Source organism: Coturnix japonica, unplaced genomic scaffold (genome assembly GCF_054131305.1).
Source record: "Coturnix japonica strain WE unplaced genomic scaffold, WE-NBRP24 Scf073, whole genome shotgun sequence".
In the NCBI taxonomy this organism is placed as follows: domain Eukaryota; kingdom Metazoa; phylum Chordata; class Aves; order Galliformes; family Phasianidae; genus Coturnix; species Coturnix japonica.
In genome coordinates, this window is record NW_028188976.1 from 229,811 (window position 1) to 257,330 (window position 27,520).

At 56.8% G+C, this 27,520-nt stretch overlaps 1 protein-coding gene across 1 annotated transcript; it reads left to right on the plus strand.

Annotated features, from left to right (window-relative positions):
* Window positions 1–1,453: 1,453 nt before the first annotated feature.
* On the plus strand, window positions 1,454–26,240 carry LOC107307092 (leucine-rich repeat LGI family member 4-like). The gene is made up of 8 exons (XM_085534003.1): window positions 1,454–1,545; window positions 2,193–2,264; window positions 2,893–2,964; window positions 3,383–3,454; window positions 5,493–5,662; window positions 13,020–13,187; window positions 21,708–22,216; window positions 25,834–26,240. The coding sequence occupies exons 1-8, from the start codon at window positions 1,454–1,456 to the stop codon at window positions 26,134–26,136; spliced, it is 1,458 nt and encodes a 485-aa protein (XP_085390129.1). The 3' UTR covers window positions 26,137–26,240.
* The last annotated feature ends 1,280 nt before the right edge of the window (window positions 26,241–27,520 follow it).

The window sequence follows — 27,520 nt, forward strand, 5'->3', positions numbered from 1 at the left end:
CCCCCCCCGACCCCCCTTGTAGACCCCCCCCCATAATTGGGACCCCCCTCCTAACCCCCATTGTGGACCCCCCCCCCTTTATAATTGAGACCCCCCCCTACCCCCCTTGTGGACCCCCCCCCCATAATTAGGACCCCCCCCTCCGACCCCCATTGTGGACCCCCCCCTTTAAACTTGGGACCCCCCATAACAATCCCCCCTTGTAGACCCCCCCCATAATTGGGACCCCCCCCCGACCCCCCTTGTGGACCCCCCCCTCATTAAACATGGGACCCCCACCCAGCCCCCATTGTGGACCCCCCCCCCCCTTTATAATTGAGACCCCCCCCGACCCCCATTGTAGACCCCCCCCCCATAATTGGGACCCTCCCCTACCCCCATTGTAGACCCCCCCCCCCATAATTGGGACCCCCCTCCTAACCCCCATTGTGGACCCCCCCCCATAATTGGGACCCCCCCCCCACCCCATTGTGGACCCCCCCCCCCCTTAAAACTTGAGACCCCCCCCCCCCCCGACCCCCCTTGTGGACCCCCCCCCCTTTAAACATGGGACCCCCCCCCCGACCCCCATTGTGGACCCCCCCCCCTTTAAACTTGAGACCCCCCCCCCCCCGACCCCCCTTGTGGACCCCCCCCCCATTAAACATGGGACCCCCCCACAACCCCCCATTGTGGACCCCCCCCTTAACACTTGGGACCCCCCCAACCCCCCTTGTGGACCCCCCCCCCATTTAAACTTGGGACCCCCCCAAGCCCCCATTGTGGACCCCCCCCCTTTAAACTTGAGACCCCCCCCCCACCTCGACCCCCCTTGTGGACCCCCCCCATTTAAACATGGGACCCAACCCCCCGACCCCCATTGTGGACCCCCCCCCATTAAACTTGAGACCCCCCCCCCCACCTCGACCCCCAATGTGGACCCCCCCCATTTAAACATGGGACCCCCCCCCCCCCATGAAACCCCCTCCCCTTATGGACCCCCCCCCCCTTTTAAACTTCCCCCCCCCCGACCCCATTGTGGACCCCCCCCCCCATTTAAACATGGGACCCCCCCAAGCCCCATTATGGACCCCCCCCTTTAAACATGGGACCCCCCCCCCATGGAACCCCCTCCCCTTATGGACCCCCCCCCATCACTGGATCCCCCCCCCCGACCCCCATTGTGGACCCCCCCACCCCTTGAAGCCCCCCCCCATTTATGGACCCCCCCCCTTGAAGCCCCCCCCCCATTTATGGACCAACCCCCCCCCCTTGAAACCCCCCCCCCATTTATGGACCCCCCCCCCCTTGAAGCCCCCCCCCCATTTATGGACCCCCCTCCCCCTTGAAGCCCCCCCCCCATTTATGGACCCCCCCCCCCTTGAAGCCCCCCCCTCATTTATGGACCCCCCCCCCCCCTTGAAGCCCCCCCCCCATTTATGGACCCCCCCCCCTTGAAGCCCCCCCCCCATTTATGGACCCCCCCCCCCGCAGGTCGTTGCTGCGTTGGGACATTGATGTTCTACATGAGGGAGGATTCAGCGACACCCCGACCCTACAACTGCTGTAAGACCCCATAGAGACACATAGAGACCCCATAGAGACCCATAGGGACCCTATAGAGACACATAGAGACCCATAGGGACACATAGAGACCCCATAGAGACCCATAGAGACACATAGAGACCCCATAGAGACCCATAGAGACCCATAGAGACCCATAGAGACCCATAAGTGACCCCATAGAGACCCTATAGGGACCCATAGAGACACATAGAGACCCATAGAGACCCATAGAGACCCATAAGTGACCCCATAGAGACCTATAGAGACCCATAGAGACACATAGAGACCCCATAGAGACCCATAGAGACCCATAGAGACCCATAGAGACCCATAAGTGACCCCATAGAGACCCTATAGGGACCCATAGAGACACATAGAGACCCATAGAGACACATAGAGACCCATAGAGACCCCATAGGGACCCATAGAGACACATAGAGACCCATAGAGACCCCATAGGGACACATAGAGCCCTATATAGCCCATAGAGACCCATAGAGACCCCATAGGGACCCATAGAGACCCATAGGGACCCATAGGGACCCATAGAGACCCATAGACCCATAGAGACCCATAGAGACCCATAGACCCATAGAGACCCATAGGGACCCTATATGGACCCCATAGCTCCTCCCCTTTCCCCCCAGGCTGATCAGTGCGAGTCGATTGGGATCAATCGGGGCCGGAGCCTTTAATGGGCTGATAATGATGGAGTATCTGTGAGTATATGGGGTTATATGGGGTTATATGGGGATATATGGGGTTATATGGGGTTATATGGGGTTATATGGGGGATATGGGGTTATATGGGGTTATATGGGGTTATATGGGGATATATGGGGTTATATGGGGTTATATGGGGTTATATGGGGTTATATGGGGGATATGGGGTTATATGGGGTTATATGGGGGATATGGGGTTATATGGGGTTATATGGGGTTATATGGGGATATATGGGGTTATATGGGGTTATATGGGGTTATATGGGGATATATGGGGTTATATGGGGTTATATGGGGTTATATGGGGTTATATGGGGTTATATGGGAATATATGGGGGGATATGGGGTTATATGGGGTTATATGGGGTTATATGGGGTTATATGGGGTTATAATGGGGTTTAATGGGGTTTAATGGGATTTAATGGGATTTAATGGGGTTTAATGGGGTTTAATGGGATTTAATGGGGTTATATGGGATTTAATGGGGTTATATGGGATTTAATGGGATTTAATGGGGTTTAATGGGGTTTAATGGGGTTATATGGGGTTATATGGGGTTATATGGGATTTAATGGGGTTTAATGGGGTTATATGGGATGTGACCCCCCCCATTGACCCTACAGGTTCATTGAGGACAACGAGGTCGGGAGCATCGACCCCACAGCGCTGAGGGGACTCAGGGGGCTGCACTACCTGTAAGGGGGGATACGGCCCCATAAGTGACCCATAGCTGCCCCATAGCTGACCCCATAACTGACCCCATAACTGATCCCATAGCCCTGTAGCTGACCCCATTACCCCATAGCTGACCCTATAGCCCCATAGCTGACCCCATAACCCCATAGCAGACCCCATAGCCCATAGCTAACCCCATAACCCCATAACTGACCCCATAGCCCCATAGCTGACCCCATAACCCCATAACTGACCCCATAACCCCATAGCTGACCCCATAACCCCATAGCTGGCCCCATAACCAGATAGCTGACCCCATAGCCCCATAGCAGACCCCATAGCCCATAACTGACCCCATAGCCCATAGCTGACCCCATAACACCATAGCTGACCCCATAGCCCCATAACTGACCCCATGACCCCATTGCTGCCCCATAGGAGTCTGGCCAATAACCGGCTGCAGTCGCTGCCCCCCGGGCTCTTCAAGGGACTGGAGACATTGACCCACTTGTGGGTGACAGCGGGGTGTGGGGCGGGATATGGGGCGGGATATGGGGTGTGGGGTGGGATATGGGGTATGGGGCGGGATATGGGGCGGGATATGGGGATATGGGGATATGGGGGGTGATATGGGGTGTGGGGCAGGATATGGGGTGGGATATGGGGTGTGGGGCAGGATATGGGGTGGGATATGGGGTGTGGGGTGGGATATGGGGCGGGATATGGGGTATGGGGTGGGATATGGGGTATGGGGTGGGATGTGGGGTGGGATATGGGATATGGGGTGGGATATGGGGCGGGATGTGGGGTGGGATATGGGGATATGGGGTGGGATATGGGCTATGGGCTATGGGCTGAGTATTATGGGATGCTGGCTATGGGCTATGGGCTATGGGCTATGGGCTATGGGCTATGGGCTATGGGCTATGGGCTGAGTATTATGGGATGTTGGCTATGGGCTATAGGCTATGGGCTATGGGCTATGGGATCTAGGCTGAGTATTATGGGATGTTGGCTATGGGCTATGGGATATGGGCTATAGGCTGAGTATTATGGGATGTTGGCTATGGGCTATGGGCTATGGGCTATGGGATATGGGATATGGGATATGGGATATGGGATATGGGATATATGGGATATGGGATATGGGATATGGGATATGGGGATATGGGATATGGGATATGGGATATGGGATATGGGATATGGGATATGGGATATGGGATATGGGATATGGGATATATGGGATATGGGATATGGGATATGGGATATATGGGATATGGGATATGGGATATGGGATATGGGATATGGGATAAGGGATATGGGATATGGGGATATGGGATATGGGATATGGGATATGGGATATGGGATATGGGATATGGGATATGGGATATGGGATGTGGGATATGGGATATGGGATATGGGATATGGGATATGGGATATGGGGTATGGGATATGGGATATGGGATATGGGATGTGGGATATGGGATATGGGATATGGGATATGGGGATATGGGATATGGGATATGGGATATGGGATATGGGATATGGGATATGGGATATGGGATATGGGATATGGGATATGGGATATGGGATATGGGATATGGGGTATGGGATATGGGATATGGGATATGGGATGTGGGATATGGGATATGGGATATGGGATATGGGGATATGGGATATGGGATATGGGATATGGGATATGGGATATGGGATATGGGATATGGGATATGGGCTGAGTATTATGGGATGTTGGCTATGGGTTATGGGATATGGGTTATGAGCTATAGGATATGGGCTATGGGCTATGGGCTATAGGCTGAGTATTATGGGATGTTGGCTATGGGCTATGGGCTATGGGCTGAGTATTATGGGATGTTGGCTATGGGCTATAGGCTATGGGCTATGGGCTATGGGCTATGGGCTATAGGCTGAGTATTATGGGATGCTGGCTATGGGCTATGGGCTATAGGCTATGGGTTATGGGCTATAGGCTGAGTATTATGGGATGCTGGCTATGGGTTATGGGATATGGGATATGGGCTATGGGATATGGGATATGGGCTATGGGATATGGGTTATGGGTTATGGGCTATGGGCTATGGATTATGGGATATGGGATCTGGGTTATAGGATATGGGCTATGGGCTATGGGCTATGGGATCCAGGCTGAGTATTATGGGATGTTGGCTATGGGCTATAGGCTATGGGCTATGGGCTATAGGCTGAGTATTATGGGATGTTGGCTATGGGTTATGGGCTATAGGCTATGGGCTATAGGCTATGGGCTATGGGCTATGGGCTATGGGCTATGGGCTATAGGCTGAGTATTATGGGATATAGGCTATGGGCTATGGGCTATGGGCTGAGTATTATGGGCTGTTGGCTATGGGCTATGGGCTATGGGCTATGGGATATGGGCTATGGGCTATAGGCTGAGTATTATGGGATGTTGGCTATGGGCTATGGGCTATGGGCTATGGGCTGAGTATTATGGGATGCTGGCTCTGGGCTCTAGGCCCCACGCTGACTATTATGGGCTGCAATGCAGGGATCTCCGTGGGAACCCCTTTATCTGTGACTGTGGGTTGCGCTGGTTGGTTCCGTTCCTGGGCAGTTCGGTTCCCAACGTTGAGGTCGGGATCTGCCGGGGACCCCCCCGACACGCAGGGACCCCCATCACACAGCTGAGGATACGGGACTTCCAGTGCAAGAGACATGGTCAGTGGGGCCTATGGGGCACATAGGGGACTATGGGACCCAATGGAACCCTATGGGACCCAATGGAACCCAATGGGACCCAATGGGATCCATAGGGGGCAATGGCACCCAATGGGATCCAATGGGACCCAATGGGACCCAATGGGATCCATAGGGGACAATGGCACCCAATGGAACCCAATGGGTCACATAGGGAACAATGGAGCCCAATGGGACCCATAGGGGGCAATGGTGCCCTATGGGACCCAATGGAACCCAATGGAACCCAATGAGACACAATGGAACCCAATGGGACCCATAGGGAACAATGGCACCCAATGGGATGAAATGGGACCCAATGGGACCCAATGGGATCCATAGGGAACAATGGCACCCAATGGGATGAAATGGAACCCAATGGGACCCAATGGGATCCATAGGGAACAATGGAACCCATAGGGACCCCATGGAACCCAATGGGACCCAATGGGATCCATAGGGAACAATGGAACCCATAGGGACCCCATGGAACCCAATGGGACCCAATGGGATCCATAGGGAACAATGGAACCCAATGGGACCCAATGGAACCCAATGGGACCCATAGGAAATAATGGGACCCAATGGAACCCTATGGGACCCATAGGAAATAATGGGACCCAATGGAACCCTATGGGACCCATAGGGAACAATGGAGCCCAATGGGACCCATAGGGGACAATGGCACCCAATGGAACCCTATGGGACACTATGGCACCCAATGGAACCCAATGGGACCCAATGGGACCCACAGGGGACAATGGAGCCCAATGGGACCCATAGGGGACAATGGCACCCAATGGAACCCTATGGGACACTATGGGACCCAATGGGATCCATAGGGGACAATGGGACCCAATGGAACCCAATGGGATCCATAGGGGACAATGGCACCCAATGGAACCCTATGGAACCCAATAGAAAACTATGGGACCCAATGGAACCCAATGGGATCCATAAGGGACAATGGAGCCCAATGGAACCCTATGGGACCCAATAGAACACTATGGGACCCAATGGGACCCAATGGAACCCAATGGGATCCATAGGGGACAATGGAGCCCAATGGAACCCAATGGGACCCAATGGAACCCTATGGGACCCAATGGGACCAATGGAACCCAATGGGACCCATAGGGAACTATGGGACCCAATGGAACCCTATGGGACCCATAGGGAACAATGGAGCCCAATGGGACCCATAGGGGACAATGGCACCCAATGGAACCCTATGGGACACATAGGGAACAATGGGACCCAATGGGACCCTATGGGACACTATGGCACCCAATGGGACCCATAGGGAACAATGGAGCCCAATGGGATCCATAGGGGACAATGGCACCCAATGGGACCCTATGGGACACATAGGGGACAATGGCACCCAATGGGATCCAATGGGACCCAATGGGACCCATAGGGAACAATGGGACCCAATGGAACCCAATGGGACCCATAGGGAACAATGGAACCCAATAGAACCCAATGGGACCCAATAGAACACTATGGAACCCAATAGGACCCAATGGGATCCATAGGGGACAATGGCACCCAATGGAACCCAATGGGACCCAATAGAACACTGTTGGACCCAATGGAACCCAATGGGATCCATAGGGAACAATGGCACCCAATAGAACACTATGGAACCAAATGGGACCCAATGGAACCCATAGGGAACAATGGCACCCAATGGGATCCAATGGGACCCAATGGGATCCAATGGGACCCAATGGGATCCATAGGGGACAATGGAGCCCAATGGAACCCAATGGGACCCAATAGAACACTATGGAACCCTATGGGACCCAATGGAACCCATAGGGAACAATGGAGCCCAATGGGACCCATAGGGGACAATGGCACCCAATGGAACCCAATGGGACCCTATGGGACCCAATGGGACCCAATGGGATCCATAGAGGACAATGGGAACCAATGGCACCCAATGGGACCCATAGGGAACAGTGGAGCCCAATGGGACCCATAGGGGACAATGGCACCCAATGGAAGCCTATGGGACCCAATGGGATCCATAGGGAACAATGGCACCCAATGGGACCCAATGGAACCCAATGGAACCCAATGGGACCCATAGGGGACAATGGCACCCAATGGGACCCAATGGGACCCAATGGGATCCATAGGGAACAATGGAACCCATAGGGACCCCATGGAACCCAATGGGACTCAATGGGATCCATAGGGGACAATGGCACCCAATGGCAACCAATGGAACCCAATAGAACACTATGGAACCCAATGGGACCAATGGAACCCAATGGGACCCATAGGGAACTATGGGACCCAATGGAACCCTATGGGACCCATAGGGAACAATGGAGCCCAATGGGACCCATAAGGGACAATGGCACCCAATGGAACCCTATGGGACACAATGGAACACTATGGCACCCAATGGAACCCAATAGGACCCAATGGAACCCAATGGGATCCATTGGGAACAATGGAGCCCAATGGGACCCATAGGGGACAATGGGACCCAATGGAACCCAATGGGACCCAATGGAACCCATAGGGGACAATGGAGCCCAATGGGATCCATAGGGGACAATGGAGCCCAATGGGACCCATAGGGGACAATGGCACCCAATGGGACCCTATGGGACCCAATGGCACCCAATGGAACCCATAAGGAACCCAATGGGACCCATAGGGAACACTATGGGTCGGGATCTGCCGGGGACCCCCCCGACACGAAGGGACCCCCATCACACAGCTGAGGATACGGGACTTCCAGTGCAAGAGACATGGTCAGTGGAGCCTATGGGGCACATAGGGGGCAATGGAACCCAATAGAACCCTATGGGACCCAATAGAACACTATGGAACCCAATGGGACCCAATGGGATCCATAGGGGACAATGGGACCCAATGGAACCCAATGGGACCCAATGGAACCCAATGGGATCCATAGGGGACAATGGCACCCAATGGAACCCTATAGGACCCAATAGGACCCAATGGGACCCATAGGGAACGATGGAGCCCAATGGGACCCATAGGGGACAATGGGACCCAATGGAACCCAATGGGACCCAATGGAACCCAATGGAACCCATAGGGACCAATGGAACCCAATGGGACCCATAGGGAACTATGGGACCCAATGGAACCCTATGGGACCCATAGGGAACAATGGAGCCCAATGGGATCCACAGGGGACAATGGCACCCAATGGAACCCAATGGGACCCTATGGGACCCAATGGAACACTATGGAACCCAATGGGACCCATAGGGAACAATGGAACCCATAGGGACCCCATGGAACCCAATGGGACCCAATGGGATCCATAGGGAACAATGGCACCCAATGGAACCCTATGGGACCCAATAGAACACTATGGGACCCAGTGGAACCCAATGGGATCCATAGGGAACAATGGAACCCATAGGGACCCCATGGAACCCAATGGGAGCCAATGGGATCCATAGGGAACAATGGAACCCATAGGGACCCCATGGAACCCAATGGGAGCCAATGGGATCCATAGGGAACAATGGCACCCAATGGAACCCTATGGGACCCAATGGGACCCAATGGAACACTATGGAACCCAATGGGACCCATAGGGAACAATGGAACCCATAGGGACCCCATGGAACTCAATGGGACCCAATGGGATCCATAGGGAACAATGGAACCCATAGGGACCCCATGGAACCCAATGGGACCCAATGGGATCCATAGGGAACAATGGAACCCAATGGGACCCAATGGAACCCAATGGGACCCATAGGAAATAATGGGACCCAATGGAACCCTATGGGACCCATAGGAAATAATGGGACCCAATGGAACCCTATGGGACCCATAGGGAACAATGGAGCCCAATGGGACCCATAGGGGACAATGGCACCCAATGGAACCCTATGGAACCCTATGGGACCCCAATGGGACCCAATGGAACCCATAGGGAACCCTATGGGACCCATAGGGAACACTATGGGTCGGGATCTGCCGGGGACCCCCCCGACACGAAGGGACCCCCATCACACAGCTGAGGATACGGGACTTCCAGTGCAAGAGACATGGTCAGTGGGGCCTATGGGGCACATAGGGGGCAATAGGGAACACTATGGGACACTATGGGGTTCAATGGGGTCCATAGGGGACAATGGGACCCAATGGGATCCAATGGAACCCAATGGAACCCTATGGGACCCAATGGAACCCATAGGGATCCCAATAGCACCCATAGAGACCCCAATGGAACCCATAGGGACCCCAATGGCACCCATGGCCCCGTAGAGACCCCAATAGCCCCCATAGGGACCCCAGTGTCCCCCATAAAGACCCCAATGGCCTCCATAGGGACCCCAATGGCACCCATGGCCCCATAGGAACCCCAATAGCCCCCATAGAGACCCCAGTGTTCCCCATAGGGACCCCAATGGCACCCATGGCCCCATAGGGACCCCAATAGCCCCCATAGGGACCCCAGTGTCCCCCATAAGGACCCCAATAGCCCCCATAGGGACCCCAGTGTCCCCCATAGGGACCCCAATGGCACCCATGGCCCCATAGGGACCCCAATGGCCCCCATGACCCCATAGAGACCACTATGGCACCCGTAGGGATCCCAATGGCACCCATGGCCCCATAGGGATCCCAATAGCACCCATAGGGACCCCAGTGTCCCCCATAGGAACCCCAATGGCACCCATGGCCCCATAGGAACCCCAATGGTACCCATAGGGACCCAATGGCACCCATGGCCCCATAGGGACCCCAATGGAACCCATAGGGACCCCAATGTAACCCATAGGGACCCCAATGGCCCCATAGGGACGCCAATAGCCCCCATAAGGACCCCAATGGAACCCATAGGGACCCCAATGGCACCCATGGCCCCATAGGGACCCCAATAGCCCCCATAGGGACCCCAGTGTCCCCCATACAGACCCCAATGGAACCCATATGGACCTCAATGGCACCCATGGCCCCATAGGGACCCCAATAGTCCCCGTAGGGACCCCAGTGTCCCCCATAAGGACCCCAATGGAACCCATGGCCCCATAGTGATCCCAGTGTCCCCCATATTGTCCCCATTGGCACCCATGGCCCCATAGGGATCCCAATGGAACCCATGGCTTCATAGGGACCCCAATGGCCCCTATAGGGACCCCAGTGTCCCCCATAGGGACCCCAATGGCCCCCATGACCCCATAGAGACCCCAATAGCCCCCATAGGGACCCCAATGGCCCCCATGACCCCATAGAGACCCCAATAGCCCCCATAGGGACCCCAATGGCCCCCATAAGGACCCCAATGGAACCCATGGCCCCATAGGGACCCCAATGGCCCCCATAAGGACCCCAATAGCCCCCATAGGGACCCCAATGGCACCCATGGCCCCATAGGAACCACAATGGTACCCATAGGGACCCCAATAGCCCCCATAAGGACCCCAATGGAACCCATAGGAACCCCAATGGCACCCATGACCCCCATAGGGACCCCAATGGAACCAATGGCCCCATAGGGACCCCAATAGCCCCCATAGGGACCCCAATGGAACCCATAGGGACCCCAATGGCCCCCATAGGGACCCCAATAGCCCCCATTAGGACCCCAATGGAACCCATAGGGACCCCAATGGCACCCATGACCCCCATAGGGACCCCAATGGCCCCCATAAGGACCCCAATGGAACCCATAGGGACCCCAATAGCCCCCATAAGGACGTCAATGGAACCCATAGGGACCCCAATGGCACCCATGGCCCCATAGAGACCACTATGGCACCCATAGGGATCCCAGTGTCCCCCATAGGGACCCCAATGGCACCCATAGTGACCCCAATGGCACCCATGGCCCCATAGGAACCCCAATGGTACCCATAGGGACCCAATGGCACCCATGGCCCCATAGGGACCCCAATGGAACCCATAGGGACCCCAATGTAACCCATAGGGACCCCAATGGCCCCATAGGGACGCCAATAGCCCCCATAAGGACCCCAATGGAACCCATAGGGACCCCAATGGCACCCATGGCCCCATAGGGACCCCAATAGCCCCCATAGGGACCCCAGTGTCCTTCATAGGGACCCCAATAGCCCCCATAGGGACCCCAATGGCACCCATGACCCCATAGAGACTCCAGTGTCCCCCATAGGGACCCCAATGGCCCCATAGGGACCCCAATGGCCTCCATAGGGACCCCAATGGCCCCCATGGCCCCATAGGAACTCCAATGGTACCCATAGGGACCCCAATAGCCCCCATAAGGACCCCAATGGCCCCCATAAGGACCACTATGGCCCCCATAGGGACCCCAATGGCACCCATGGCCCCATAGGAACCCCAATGGTACCCATAGGGACCCCAATAGCCCCCATAAGGACCCCAATGGAACCCATAGGGACCCCAATGGAACCCATAAGGACCCCAATGGCCCCCATAGGGACCCCAATGGCCCCCATAGGGACCCCAATGGAACCCATGGCCCCATAGGGATCCCAATAGCACCCATAGGGAACCCAATGGAACCCATGGCCCCATAGAGACCCCAATGGCACCCATGGCCCCATAGAGACCCCAATGGCCCCCATAGGGACCCCAGTGTCCCCCATACAGACCCCAATGGAACCCATGGCCCCATAGGGACCCCAATAGTACCCATAGGGACCCCAATAGCCCCCATAAGGACCCCAATGGCACCCATGGCCCCATAGGGACCCCAGTGTCCCCCATAAGGACCCCAATAGCCCCCATTAGGGACCCCAATGGAACCCATAGGGACCCCAATGGCCCCCATAGGGACCCCAGTGTCCCCCATACAGACCCCAATGGCCCCCATAGGGACCCCAATGGAACCCATGGCCCCATAGGGACCCCAGTGTCCCCCATAGGGACCCCAATAGCCCCCATAAGGACCCCAATGGCCCCCATAGGGATCCCAATAGCCCCCATAAGGACCCCAATAGCCCCCATAGGGACCCCACTGTCCCCCATAGGGACCCCAATAGCCCCATAGGGACCCCAGTGTCCCCCATAGGGACCCCAATAGCCCCCATAGGGACCCCAATGGAACCGATAGGGACCCCAATGGCACCCATGGCCCCATAGGGACCCCAATGGCCCCCATGACCCCATAGAGACCACTATGGCACCCATAGGGACCCCAATGGCACCCATGGCCCCATAGGAACCCCAATGGTACCCATACGGGGTCCTGGGGGGTCAGACCCCAATCTATGGCCTTTATAGGGTTTCTCTATGGGGTTTATGGGGGTCAGACCCCATTCTATGGCCTTTATAGGGTATCTCTATGGGGTTTTGGGTCTCATACCCCCCCTCTGCCCCATAGAGCTGCAGCCGTTCCAGTCGCTGCCGTTCTCGTCGCTGTCTGCGGAGCCGTTTGTGGTTGGGGGGCAGCACTATGGGGTGGCGCTGGCTCAGCCCTTTTCAGGCTCCTGCGCCCTATTGGAATGGGATCAAATGGGGGGAAGATTCCGGACACACAGCGTCGTCAATGGTGAGAGACCCCCACCCCAAATGGCCCCATAGGGACCCACTGACCCTATAGGACCCCACTGACCCCATAGGACCCCATAGGACCCCATTGACCCTATAGGGACCCCATTGACCCTATAGGACCCCATTGACCCCATAGGACCCCATTGACCCTATAGGACCCCATTGACCCCATAGGACCCCATTGACCCTATAGGACCCTATTGACCCCATAGGGACCCCATTGACCCCATAGGACCCCACTGACCCTATAGGACCCCATTGACCCCATAGGGACCCCATTGACCCTATACGACTCCACTGACCCTATAGGACCCATTGATCCCATAGGACCCCATTGACCCTATAGGACCCCATTGACCACATAGGACCCCATTGACCACATAGGACCCCATTGACCCTATACGACCCACCCCCACCCCAAATGACCCCATAGGACCCCATTGACCCCATAGACCCCCCATTGACCCCATAAACATCCCCACCACCACCCCACTGACCCCATAGGGACCTCATTGACCCTATAGGACCCCATTGACCCTATAGGACCCACCCCCACCCCACTGACCCCATAGGACCCCATTGACCCTATACGACCCACCCCCACCCCAAATGACCCCATAGGACTCCATTGACCCTATAGGACCCCAATGACCCTATAGGACCCCACTGACCCCATAGGACCCCATTGACCCCATAGGACCCCATTGACCCTATAGGACCCCACTGACCCCATAGGACCCCATTGACCCCATAAACCCCCCATTGACCCTATAGGACCCACCCCCACCCCAAATGACCCCATAGGACCCCATTGACCCCATAGGACCCCATTGACCCTATAGGACCCCACTGACCCTATAGGACCCCATTGACCCTATAGGACCCCACTGACCCCATAGGACACCACTGACCCCATAGGGACCCCATTGACCCTATAGGACCCCATTGACCCCATAGGACCCCACTGACCCTATAGGACCCCATTGACCCTATACGACCCACCCCCACCCCAAATGACCCCATAGGACCCCATTGACCCCATAGACCCCCCATTGACCCCATAAACATCCCCACCACCACCCCACTGACCCCATAGGGACCTCATTGACCCTATAGGACCCCATTGACCCTATAGGACCCACCCCCACCCCACTGACCCCATAGGACCCCATTGACCCTATACGACCCACCCCCACCCCAAATGACCCCATAGGACTCCATTGACCCTATAGGACCCCAATGACCCTATAGGACCCCACTGACCCCATAGGACCCCATTGACCCCATAGGACCCCATTGACCCTATAGGACCCCACTGACCCCATAGGACCCCATTGACCCCATAAACCCCCCATTGACCCTATAGGACCCACCCCCACCCCAAATGACCCCATAGGACCCCATTGACCCCATAGGACCCCATTGACCCTATAGGACCCCACTGACCCTATAGGACCCCATTGACCCTATAGGACCCCACTGACCCCATAGGACACCACTGACCCCATAGGGACCCCATTGACCCTATAGGACCCCATTGACCCCATAGGACCCCACTGACCCTATAGGACCCCATTGACCCTATAGGACCCCACTGACCCCATAGGACCCCATTGACCCCATAGGACCCCATTGACCCTATAGGAACCCACTGACCCCATAGGGACCCCATTGACCCCATAGGACCCCATTGACCCTATAGGACCCCATTGACCCTATAGGACCCCAATGACCCTATAGGACCCCATTGACCCCATAGGACCCCACTGACCCCATAGGGCCCCATTGACCCTATAGGACCCCACTGACCCTATAGGACCCCATTGACCCCATTGGACCCCATTGACCCCATAGGACCCCATTGACCCTATAGGACCCCATTGACCCCATAGGGACCCCATTGACCCTATAGGACCCCAATGACCCTATAGGACCCCACTGACCCCATAGGACCCCATTGACCCTATAGGACCCCATTGACCCTATAGGACCCACCCCCACCCCAAATGACCCCATAGGACCCCATTGACCCTATAGGACCCCACTGACCCTATAGGACCCCATTGACCCTATAGGACCCACCCCCACCCCAAATGACCCCATAGGACCCCACTGACCCTATAGGTCCCACCCCCACCCCAAATGACCCCATAGAACCCCATTGACCCTATAGGACCCACCCCCACCCCAAATGACCCCATAGGACCCCATTGACCCTATAAGACCAACCCCCACCCCACTGAACCCAATGATACCCCCACCACCCCACTGTGACCCCATAGGCCCCCCATTGACCCTATAGGCCCCCCATTGACCCCATAGGCCCCCTATCACCCCATAGACCCCACCACCACCCCACGGACCCCATAGGGCCCCCATAGACCCCATAGGGGCCCCTATTGACCCCATAGACCCCATAGGGCCCCCATAGACCCCACCACCACCCCACTGACCCCATAGACCCCATAGGGACCCACTGACCCTATAAGGACCCACTGACCCTATATCTCCCCACTGACCCTATATCTCCCCCCACAGCCTCGTCCCCGGTGTGGTGCCACCCCATCCCCATAGCAGACACCTTCCTATCCCCAACATCCCTATAGGGCCCCCATAGACCCCATAGATCCCATAGGGGCCCCTATTGACCCCATAGACCCCATAGGGCCCCCATAGACCCCATAGGGGCCCCTATTGACCCCATAGGGACTTACTGACCCTATATCTCCCCCCACAGCCTCGTCCCCGGTGTGGTGCCACCCCATCCCCATAGCGGACACCTTCCTATCCCCAACATCCCTATAGGACCCCCATTGACCCCATAGACCCCATAGGGCCCCCTATTGACCCCATTGACCCCATAGGCCCCCCACTGACCCCATAGACCCCATAGGCCCCCCATTGACCCCATAGACACCCCACCACCCCACCTACCCCATAGGCCCCCTATTGACCCCATAGTCCCCACTGACCCCATAGAGCCCATAGGGGCCCCTATTGACCCCATAGGGACTTACTGACCCTATATCTCCCCCCACAGCCTCGTCCCCGGTGTGGTGCCACCCCCTCCCCATAGCGGACTCCCTGGTTCTGGTTGTGGCCCAGCTCCACGGCACCTCTATGATCCCATAGGGTCCCCATTGACCCCATAGACCCCCCATAGACCCCATAGCCCCCTCCACCACCCCAATGATCCCATAGGGCCCCCATAGACCCCATAGGGGCCCCTATTGACCCCATAGACCCCATAGAGCCCCCATAGACCCCATAGGGGCGCCTATTGACCCCATAGACCCCATAGGGACTTACTGACCCCATATCTCCCCCCACAGCCTCGTCCCCGGTGTGGTGCCACCCCATCCCCATAGCGGACATCTTCCTATCCTCAACATCCCTATAGGGCCTCCATTGACCCCATAGGGTCCCCTATTGACCCCATAGACCCCATAGACCCTATAAGGACCCACTGACCCTATATCTCCCCCCACAGCCTCGTCCCCGGTGTGGTGCCACCCCGTCCCCATAGCGGACTCCCTGGTTCTGGTTGTGGCCCAGCTCCACGGCACCTCTATGATCCCATAGACCCCCCACTGAACCCAAAGACCCCATAGGGACCCATTGACCCCATAGGGACCCCATAGCCCCCCCCTCACCCCACTGACCCCATAGACCCCATAGACCCCCCACTGACCCCATAGGCCCCCTCTGATACCATAGACCTCCCATTGATCCCATATCCCCCCTATCACCCCATAGCCCCCCACTGACCCCACTGACCCCATAGGGCTCCCACTGACCCCATAGGCCCCCTATCACCCCATAGACCCCACCACCACCCCACGGACCCCATAGGGCCACCATAGACCGCATAGGGGCCCCTATTGACCCCATAGCCCTCCCATTGACCCCATAGCCCCCCTCACCACCCCACTGACCCTATAGACCCCATAGGGACTTACTGACCCTATATCTCCCCCCACAGCCTCGTCCCCGGTGTGGTGCCACCCCGTCCCCATAGCAGACACCTTCCTATCCCTAACATCCCTATAGGACCTCCATTGACCCCATAGACCCCATATCACCCCACTGACCCTATATCTCCCCCCACAGCCTCGTCCCCGGTGTGGTGCCACCCCCTCCCCATAGCAGACTCCCTGGTTCTGGTTGTGGCCCAACTCCACGGCACCTCTATGATCCCATAGGGACCCCACTGACCCCATAGACCCCATAGGGGCCCCTATTGACCCTATATCTCCCCACTGACCCTATATCCCCCCACTGACCCTATATCTCCCCACTGACCCTATATCTCCCCCCACAGCCTCGTCCCCGGTGTGGTGCCACCCCCTCCCCATAGCGGACTCCCTGGTTCTGGTTGTGGCCCAGCTCCACGGCACCTCTATGATCCCATAGGGCCCCAACTGACCCCATAGGCCCCCCATTGATCCCATAGATACCCCCACTGACCCCATAGGCCCCCCATAGACCCCATAGCCCCCTCCACCACCCCAATGATCCCATAGGGTCCTCATAGACACCACAGGGCCCCCACTGACCCCATAGGGACCCACTGACCCCATAGGCCCCCCACTGACCCCATAGACTCCATAGGCCCCACCACCACCCCATAGACCTCCCACTGACCCCATATGGCCCCCACTGACCCCATAGACTCCATAGGTCCCCCACTGACCCCATTGACCCCATAGACCCCCCACTGACCCCATAGACCCCTCCACCACCCCACGGACCCCATAGGGCCCCCATTGACCCCATAGCCCCCTCCACCACCCCACTGACCCCATAGACCCCCCACCACCCCAATGACCCCATAGGGTCCCCATAGACCCCATAGGGCCCCCATAGCCCCCATAGGGACTTACTGACCCTATATCTCCCCCCACAGCCTCGTCCCCGGTGTGGTGCCACCCCCTCCCCATAGCGGACTCCCTGGTTCTGGTTGTGGCCCAGCTCCACGGCACCTCTATGATCCCATAGAGCCCCCACTGACCCCATAGACCCCATAGACCTCCCATAGACCCCCCCATTGACCCCATAGACCCCCCATCACCCCACTGATACCCCCACCACCCCACTGACCCCATAGACCCCCCACCACCCCAATGATCCCATAGGGTCCCCATAGACCCCATAGGGCCCCCACTGACCCCATAGGGACCCACTGACCCCATAGGGCTCCCACTGACCCCATAGACTCCATAGGGCCCCCACTGACCCCATAGGCCCCCTATCACCCCATAGACCCCACCACCACCCCACAGACCCCATAGACCCCCCACTGACCCCATAGGCCCCCTCTGATACCATAGACCTCCCATTGATCCCATATCCCCCCTATCACCCCATAGCCCCCCACTGACCCCACTGACCCCATAGGGCTCCCACTGACCCCATAGGCCCCCTATCACCCCATAGACCCCACCACCACCCCACGGACCCCATAGGGCCACCATAGACCCCATAGGGGCCCCTATTGACCCCATAGACCCCATAGGGCCCCCATAAACCCCATAGGGGCCCCTATTGACCCCATAGACGCCCATAGAGCCCCCATAGACCCCATAGGGGCCCCTATTGACCCCATAGACCCCATAGGGCCCCCATAAACCCCATAGGGGCCCCTATTGACCCCATAGACCCCATAGGGCCCCCATAAACCCCATAGGGGCCCCTATTGACCCCACTGACCCCATATCTCCCCCCACAGCCTCGTCCCCGGTGTGGTGCCACCCCATCCCCATAGCGGACATCTTCCTATCCTCAACATCCCTATAGGACCTCCATTGACCCCATAGGCCGCCCATTGACCCCATAGACCCTATATCCCCCCTGTCACCCCACTGACCCTATATCTCCCCCCACAGCCTCGTCCCCGGTGTGGTGCCACCCCGTCCCCATAGCGGACTCCCTGGTTCTGGTTGTGGCCCAACTCCCCATAGGGTCCCCACCCCATTGATACCCCCACCACCCCACTGACCCCATAGACCCCATAGACCCACTATCACCCCATAGACCCCACCACCACCCCAATGACCCCATAGGGTCCCCATAGACCCCATAGGGGCCCCCACTGACCCCATAGACTCCATAGGCCCCCTATTGACCCCATAGGGGCCCCTATTGACCCCATAGACCCTATATCTCCCCACTGACCCTATATCTCCCCACTGACCCTATATCTCCCCCCACAGCCTCGTCCCCGGTGTGGTGCCACCCCGTCCCCATAGCAGACACCTTCCTATCCCTAACATCCCTATAGGACCTCCATTGACCCCATAGACCCCATAGACCCTATAAGGACCCTCTGACCCCATATATCTCCCCCCACAGCCTCGTCCCTGGTGTGGTGCCACCCCATCCCCATAGCGGACACCTTCCTATCCCCAACATCCCTATAGGACCTCCATTGACCCCATAGACCCTATAAGGACCCACTGACCCTATATCTCCCCCCACAGCCTCGTCCCCGGTGTGGTGCCACCCCGTCCCCATAGCGGACTCCCTGGTTCTGGTTGTGGCCCAACTCCACGGCACCTCTATGATCCCATAGACCCCCCACTGAACCCAAAGACCCCATAGGGACCCATTGACCCCATAGGCCCCCCACTGACCCCATAGACTCCATAGGGCCCCCACTGACCCCATTGACCCCATAGACCCCCCACTGACCCCATAGACCCCATAGGCCCCCTATTGACCCCATAGCCCTCCCATTGACCCCATAGACCACCTCACCACCCCACTGACCCTATAGCCCCCATAGGGACTTACTGACCCTATATCTCCCCCCACAGCCTCGTCCCCGGTGTGGTGCCACCCCGTCCCCATAGCGGACTCCCTGGTTCTGGTTGTGGCCCAGCTCCACGGCACCTCTATGATCCCATAGGGCCCCCACTGACCCCATAGGGCCCCCACTGACCCCATAGGTCCCCACTGACCCCATAGGGCTCCCACTGACCCCATAGGCCCCCCATCACCCCACTGATACCCCCACCACTCCAATGACCCCATAGATCCCCCATTGACCCCATAGACCCCCCACCACCCCAATGACCCCATAAGGCCCCCACTGACCCCATAGGGCCCCCATTGACCCTATAGACCCCACCACCACCCCATAGGGCTCCCACTGACCCCATAGGCCCCCCATTGACCCCATAGGCCCCTCATTGACCCCATAGGGCCCCCATCACCCCACTGATACCCCCACCACCCCAATGACCCCATAGAGCCCCCATAGACCCCATAGGCCCCCCACTGACCCCATAGCCCTCCCATTGACCCCATAGACCCCACCACCACCCCAATGACCCCATAGAGCCCCCATAGACCCCATAGGCCCCCCACTGACCCCATAGACTCCATAGGCCCCCTATTGACCCCATAGGGGCCCCTATTGACCCCATAGATCCTATAAGGACCCACTGACCCTATATCTCCCCACTGACCCCATATATCTCCCCCCACAGCCTCGTCCCCGGTGTGGTGCCACCCCATCCCTATAGCAGACACCTTCCTATCCCCAACATCCCTATAGGACCCCCATTGACCCCCATAGACCCCATAGGGCCCCTATAGACCCCATAGGGGCCCCTATTGACCCCATAGGGACTTACTGACCCTATATCTCCCCCCACAGCCTCGTCCCCGGTGTGGTGCCACCCCGTCCCCATAGCGGACTCCCTGGTTCTGGTTGTGGCCCAGCTCCACGGCACCTCTATGATCCCATAGACCCCCCACTGACCCCATAGGCCCCCCATAGACCTCATAGACCCCCCATTGACCCCATAGGCCCCTCATCACCTCACTGATACCCCCACCACCCCAATGACCCCATAGAGCCCCCATAGACCCCATAGGGGCCCCTATTGACCCCATAGACCCCATAGGGCCCCCATAGACCCCATAGGGGCCCCTATTGACCCCATAGACTCCATAGGCCCCCTATCGACCCCATAGGGGCCCCTATTGACCCCATAGACCCCATAGGGCCCCCATAAACACCATAGGGGCCCCTATTGACCCCATAGACCCCATAGGGCTCCCATAGACCCCATAGGAGCCCCTATTGACCCCATAGACCCCATAGGGCCCCCATAGACCCCATAGGGGCCCCTATTGACCCTATATCTCCCCACTGACCCCATATCTCCCCCCACAGCCTCGTCCCCGGTGTGGTGCCACCCCGTCCCCATAGCGGACTCCCTGGTTCTGGTTGTGGCCCAGCTCCACGGCACCTCTATGATCCCATAGGGCCCCCACTGAACCCAAAGACCCCATAGGGACCCATTGACCCCATAGGCCCCCCACTGACCCCATAGACTCCATAGGGCCCCCACTGACCCCATTGACCCCATAGACCCCCCACTGACCCCATAGACCCCATAGGCCCCCTATTGACCCCATAGCCCTCCCATTGACCCCATAGCCCCCCTCACCACCCCACTGACCCTATAGACCCCATAGGGATTTACTGACCCTATATCTCCCCCCACAGCCTCGTCCCCGGTGTGGTGCCACCCCGTCCCCATAGCGGACTCCCTGGTCCTGGTTGTGGCCCAGCTCCACGGCACCTCGTCCGTGTGGCGTCGCGTTGGCGGCCCCGATGGACGCTTCGTCCTATTCCAAGTTATAGGGTCGGGCCTGTTACGTCGGCCCCATTCCATCAGCAGCGCCCGCTTAGGGGGCCAGCTGTATATAGGGGTGGCCGATAGCTCCAAGGGGGGCAGCAGCACCCTATATCGATGGGGCAGGGGGGGGTTCTACCCCCATCAGACATTAAGGCCGTGGAATAGGGACACCCATATGGAGTTCATGGAGTTGGGGGGCAGACCAGCCTTAGTGGTTTGCAGTGGGGCCAGGAGACCCACGGTCTATAGGATGAGCCGGGGGGTGTTTGAGCCCCACACCGATATCCCGCATGTACCCGATGTTTATATGGCCAAGCACTACAAGGCGGAGGGGAACGTCTACCTGTGTCTCACCAGGTTCCTGGGGGATGCCAAGGTGGGTATAGACCCCATAGAAACCCTATAGAGACCCTATAGAAACCCTATAGAGACCCTATAGAAATCCTATAGAGTCACCCTACAGAAACCCTATAGAAACCCTATAGAGAGACCCTATAGAGAGACCCCATAGAGACCCTATAGAGAGATCCTATACAGAGATCCTATAGAGAGACCCTATAGAGACCCTATAGAAACCCTATAGAGACCCTATAGAAAGACCATATAGAGACCCTATTGAGAGACCCCATAGAGACCCTATAGAGAGATCCTATAGAGAGATCCTATAGAGACCCTATAGAGAGACCCCATAGGGAACGTCTACCTGTGTCTCACCAGGTTCCTGGGGGATGCCAAGGTGGGTATAGACCCCATAGAAACCCTATAGAGACCCTATAGAAACCCTATAGAGATCCTATAGAGAGACCCCATAGAGATCCTACAGAAACCATATAGAGAGACCCTATACAGAGACCCTATAGAGAGACCCCGTAGAAACCCTATAGAGACCCTATAGAGAGACCCCATAGAAACCCTATAGAGACCCTATAGAGAGACCCTATAGAGACCCTATAGAGAGACCCCATAGAGATCCTATAGAGAGACCCCATAGGGAACGTCTACCTGTGTCTCACCAGGTTCCTGGGGGATGCCAAGGTGGGTATAGACCCCATAGAAACCCTATAGAGACCCTATAGAGATCCTATAGAGACCCTATAGAGACCCTATAGAAACCCTATAGAGACCCTATAGAAACCCTATAGAGATCCTATAGAGAGACCCAATAGGGAACGTCTACCTGTGTCTCACCAGGTTCCTGGGGGATGCCAAGGTGGGTATAGACCCCATAGAAACCCTATAGAGACCCTATAGAGACCCTATAGAGACCCTATAGAGAGACCCTATAGAAACCCTATAGAGACCCTATAGAAACCCTATAGAGAGACCCTATAGAGACCCTATAGAGACCCTATAGAGAGACCCTATAGAGACCCTATAGAAACCCTATAGAGTCACCCTATAGAAACACTATAGAGAGCCCCTATAGAAACCCTATAGAGACCCCATAGAGATCCTACAGAAACCCTATAGAGAGACCCTATAGAGAGACCCTATAGAGAGACCCTATAGAGACCCTATAGAGACCCTATAGAGAGACCCTATAGAGAGACCCTACAGAAACCCTACAGAGAGCCCCTATAGAAACCCTATAGAGACCCTATAGAGAGACCCTATAGAAACACTATAGAGAGCCCCTATAGAAACCCTATAGAGACCCTATAGAAACCCTATAGAGAGACCCCATAGAAACCCTATAGAAACCCTATAGAGACCCTATAGAGAGACCCTATAGAGACCCTATAGAGACCCTATAGAGACCCTATAGAGACCCCATAGAGACCCTATAGAGAGACCCTATAGAGAGACCCTATAGAAACCCTATAGAGAGCCCCTATAGAGACCCCATAGAGATCCTATAGAGAGACCCCATAGAGACCCCATAGGGAACGTCTACCTGTGTCTCACCAGGTTCCTGGGGGATGCCAAGGTGGGTATAGACCCCATAGAAACCCTATAGAGACCCTATAGATACCCCATAGAGACCCTATAGAAACCCTATAGAGAGACCCCATAGAGATCCTATAGAGATCCTGTAGAGATCCTATAGAACCCCATAGAGCCCCATAGGTACCCAATAGAGCCCCATAGAGCCTCATAGGTCCCCATAGGAAACTGTAGGTACCCCATAAGCCCCATAGAAGCCATAGGAATCCCATAGAGCCCCATAGGAACCCCATAGAGCCCCATAGGGACCCAATAGAGCCCCATAGGGACCCCATAGAGCCTCATAGAGCCCCATAGAGCCCTATAGATCCCCATATGTCCCTATTCCCCCCCAGGTGATGCGCTGGGAGGGCTCGATGTTCTGCGAGGTCCAGCAGCTCCCGGCCCCATAGGAACCCCATAGAACCCCATAGGAACCCCATAGAACCCCATAGGGACCCCATAGAGCCCCATAGAGCCCCATAGGGCCCCATAGACCCCTATTGTGCCCCATAGATCCCCATATGTCCCTATTCTCCCCCAGGTGATGCGCTGGGAGGGCGCGATGTTCCGCGAGGTCCAGCAGCTCCCGGCTTGAGTCTTTAGCCCCATAGGGACCCCATAGAGCCCCATAGGAACCCAATAGAGCCCCATAGAACCCCATAGACCCCTATTGGGCCCCATAGAACCCTATAGATCCCCATATGTCCCTATTCCCCCCCTTATATCTCCCTCTTCCCCCCCAGGTGATGCGCTGGGAGGGCTCCATGTTCCGCGAGGTCCAGCAGCTCCCAGCTTGCGGCTTTAGCCCCATAGAGACCCCATAGAGCCCCACAGGCACCCCATAGAGCCCCATAGGGCCCCATAGAGCCCCATAGAGCCCCATAGATCCCTATATGTCCCTCTTCCCCCCCAGGTGATGCGCTGGGAGGGCTCGATGTTCCGCGAGGTCCAGCAGCTCCCAGCTCGCGTCTTTAGCCCCATAGGGACCCCATAGAGCCCCATAGGAACCCCATAGAGCCCCATAGGAACCCCATAGAACCCCATAGAGCCCCATAGACCCCTATTGTGCCCCATAGATCCTATATCTCCCTCTTCCCCCCCAGGTGATGCGCTGGGAGGGCTCGATGTTCCGTGAGGTCCAGCAGCTCCCAGCTCGCGTCTTTAGCCCCATAGGGACCCCATACAGCCCCATAGAACCCTATAGGAACCCCATAGAGCCACATAGACCCTTATTGTGCCCCATAGATCCCCATAGAACCCTATAGATCCCCATATGTCCCTATTCTCCCCCAGGTGATGCGCTGGGAGGGCTCGATGTTCCGTGAGGTCCAGCAGCTCCCGGCCCCATAGGGACCCTATAGAGCCCCATAGGAACCCAATAGAGCCCCATAGAACCCTATAGGAACCCCATAGAGCCCCATAGAACCCCATAGAGCCCCATAGGAACCCCATAGAACCCCATAGAGCCCCATAGACCCCTATTGTGCCCCATAGATCCTATATCTCCCTCTTCCCCCCCAGGTGATGCGCTGGGAGGGCTCGATGTTCCGTGAGGTCCAGCAGCTCCCAGCTCGCGTCTTTAGCCCCATAGGGACCCCATACAGCCCCATAGAACCCTATAGGAACCCCATAGAGCCACATAGACCCTTATTGTGCCCCATAGATCCCCATAGAACCCTATAGATCCCCATATGTCCCTATTCTCCCCCAGGTGATGCGCTGGGAGGGCTCGATGTTCCGTGAGGTCCAGCAGCTCCCGGCCCCATAGGGACCCTATAGAGCCCCATAGGAACCCAATAGAGCCCCATAGAACCCTATAGGAACCCCATAGAGCCCCATAGAACCCCATAGAGCCCCATAGACCCCTATTGTGCCCCATAGATCCCTATATGTCCCTATTCCCCCCCAGGTGATGCGCTGGGAGGGCTGGATGTTCCGCGAGGTCCAGCAGCTCCCGGCCCCATAGGGACCCCATACAGCCCCATAGGAACCCAATAGAGCCCCATAGGAACCTGTAGGTACCCCATAGAGCCCCATAGATCCCTATATGTCCCTATTCCCCCCCAGGTGATGCGCTGGGAGGGCTCCATGTTCCGCGAGGTCCAGCAGCTCCCAGCTCGCGGCTCGTTGGTTTTCCAGCCCGTTTCCATCTCGTCCCATCGTTACGTGTTTATGGGGAACGATTTCGGCCCCACTCGTGTCTATGGGTTGGACCCCACGGGACGTTTAGAACCCAAACAGGAGCTGCTGACCCCGACCCCGAGAGCCTTCGCCCCCATTGAGGTTGGGGGGCAGCACTTCGTGGTGGTGGCCAGTTTTAAAGGGGCCACGCGGGTTTATCGGCACGTCACCGTGGATGTGGGGACGTGAATGGGGGGGGGGGGGAGGTTAAGGGGGGGGTTGGGGTCTTTGGGTTGTAATATGGGGGGTGGGAGGGGGGGAAATGGGGTTATAAAGGATGTGGGGTGATGAAATGGGGGTCTTGTGTCATTTGTGGGGCAGAGTGGGGATAAGGGATAAGGGGGTCAATGGGGAGAAATGGGGGTCAATAAGGATCAATGGGGGCCAATGGGGGGCAATGGGGGTCAATGGGGGGCAATAGGAGTCAATGGGGGGCAATGGGGGTCAATGGGGATCAATGGGGATCAATGGTGTCCAATGGGGGTCAATGGGAGGCAATAGGAGTCAATGGGGGTCAATGGGGATCAATGGGGATCAATGGTGTCCAATGGGGGTCAATGGGGGGCAATAGGAGTCAATGGGGATCAATGGGAGTCAATGGGGATCAATAGGGGTCAATGGGGATCAATGGGGATCAATGGTGGTCAATGGGGGGCAATGGGAGTCAATGGGGATCAATGGGGGTCAATGGGGGTCAATGGGGATCAATGAGGATCTATGGGGATCAATGGGGATCAATGGGGATCAATGAGGATCAATGGGAGTCAATGGGGGTCAATGGGGGACAATGGGGGTCAATGGGGATCAATGGGGAGCAATGGGGATCAATGAGGAGCAATGGGGGGCAATGGGGGGCAATGGGGGGGGTTTGGGGTCTTTGGGTTGTAATATGGGGGGTGGGAGGGGGGGAAATGGGGTTATAAAGGATGTGGGGTGATGAAATGGGGGTCTTGTGGTGTCATTTGTGGGGCAGAGTGGGGATAAGGGGGGCAGTGGGGGGCAATATGAGTCAGTGGGGAGCAATGGGGGTCAATAGGAGTCAATGGGGGGCAATGAGGGGCAATGGGGCCAATGGGGTCCAATGGGGGTCAATAGGGGTCAATGGGGATCAATGGGAGTCAATGGGAGTCAATGGGATCAATGGGAGTCAATGGGGGTCAATGGGGATCAATGGGAGTCAATGGGGGTCAATGGGGATCAATGGGGATCAATGGGAGTCAATGGGGTCCAATGGGGATCAATGGGGATCAATGGGGATCAATGGGTGTCAATGGGGATCAATGGGGATCAATGGGGATCAATGGGGATCAATGGGAGTCAATGGGAGTCAATGGGAGTCAATGGGGATCAATGGGGATCAATGGTGGTCAATGGGGGTCAATGGGGATCAATGGGGATCAATGGGAGTCAATGGGGATCAATGGGGATCAATGGTGTCCAATGGGGATCAATGGGAGTCAATGGGGGTCAATGGGGATCAATGGGGATCAATGGGAGTCAATGGAGATCAATGGGGATCAATGGGAATCAATGGGAGTCAATGGGGATCAATGGGGATCAATGGGGATCAATG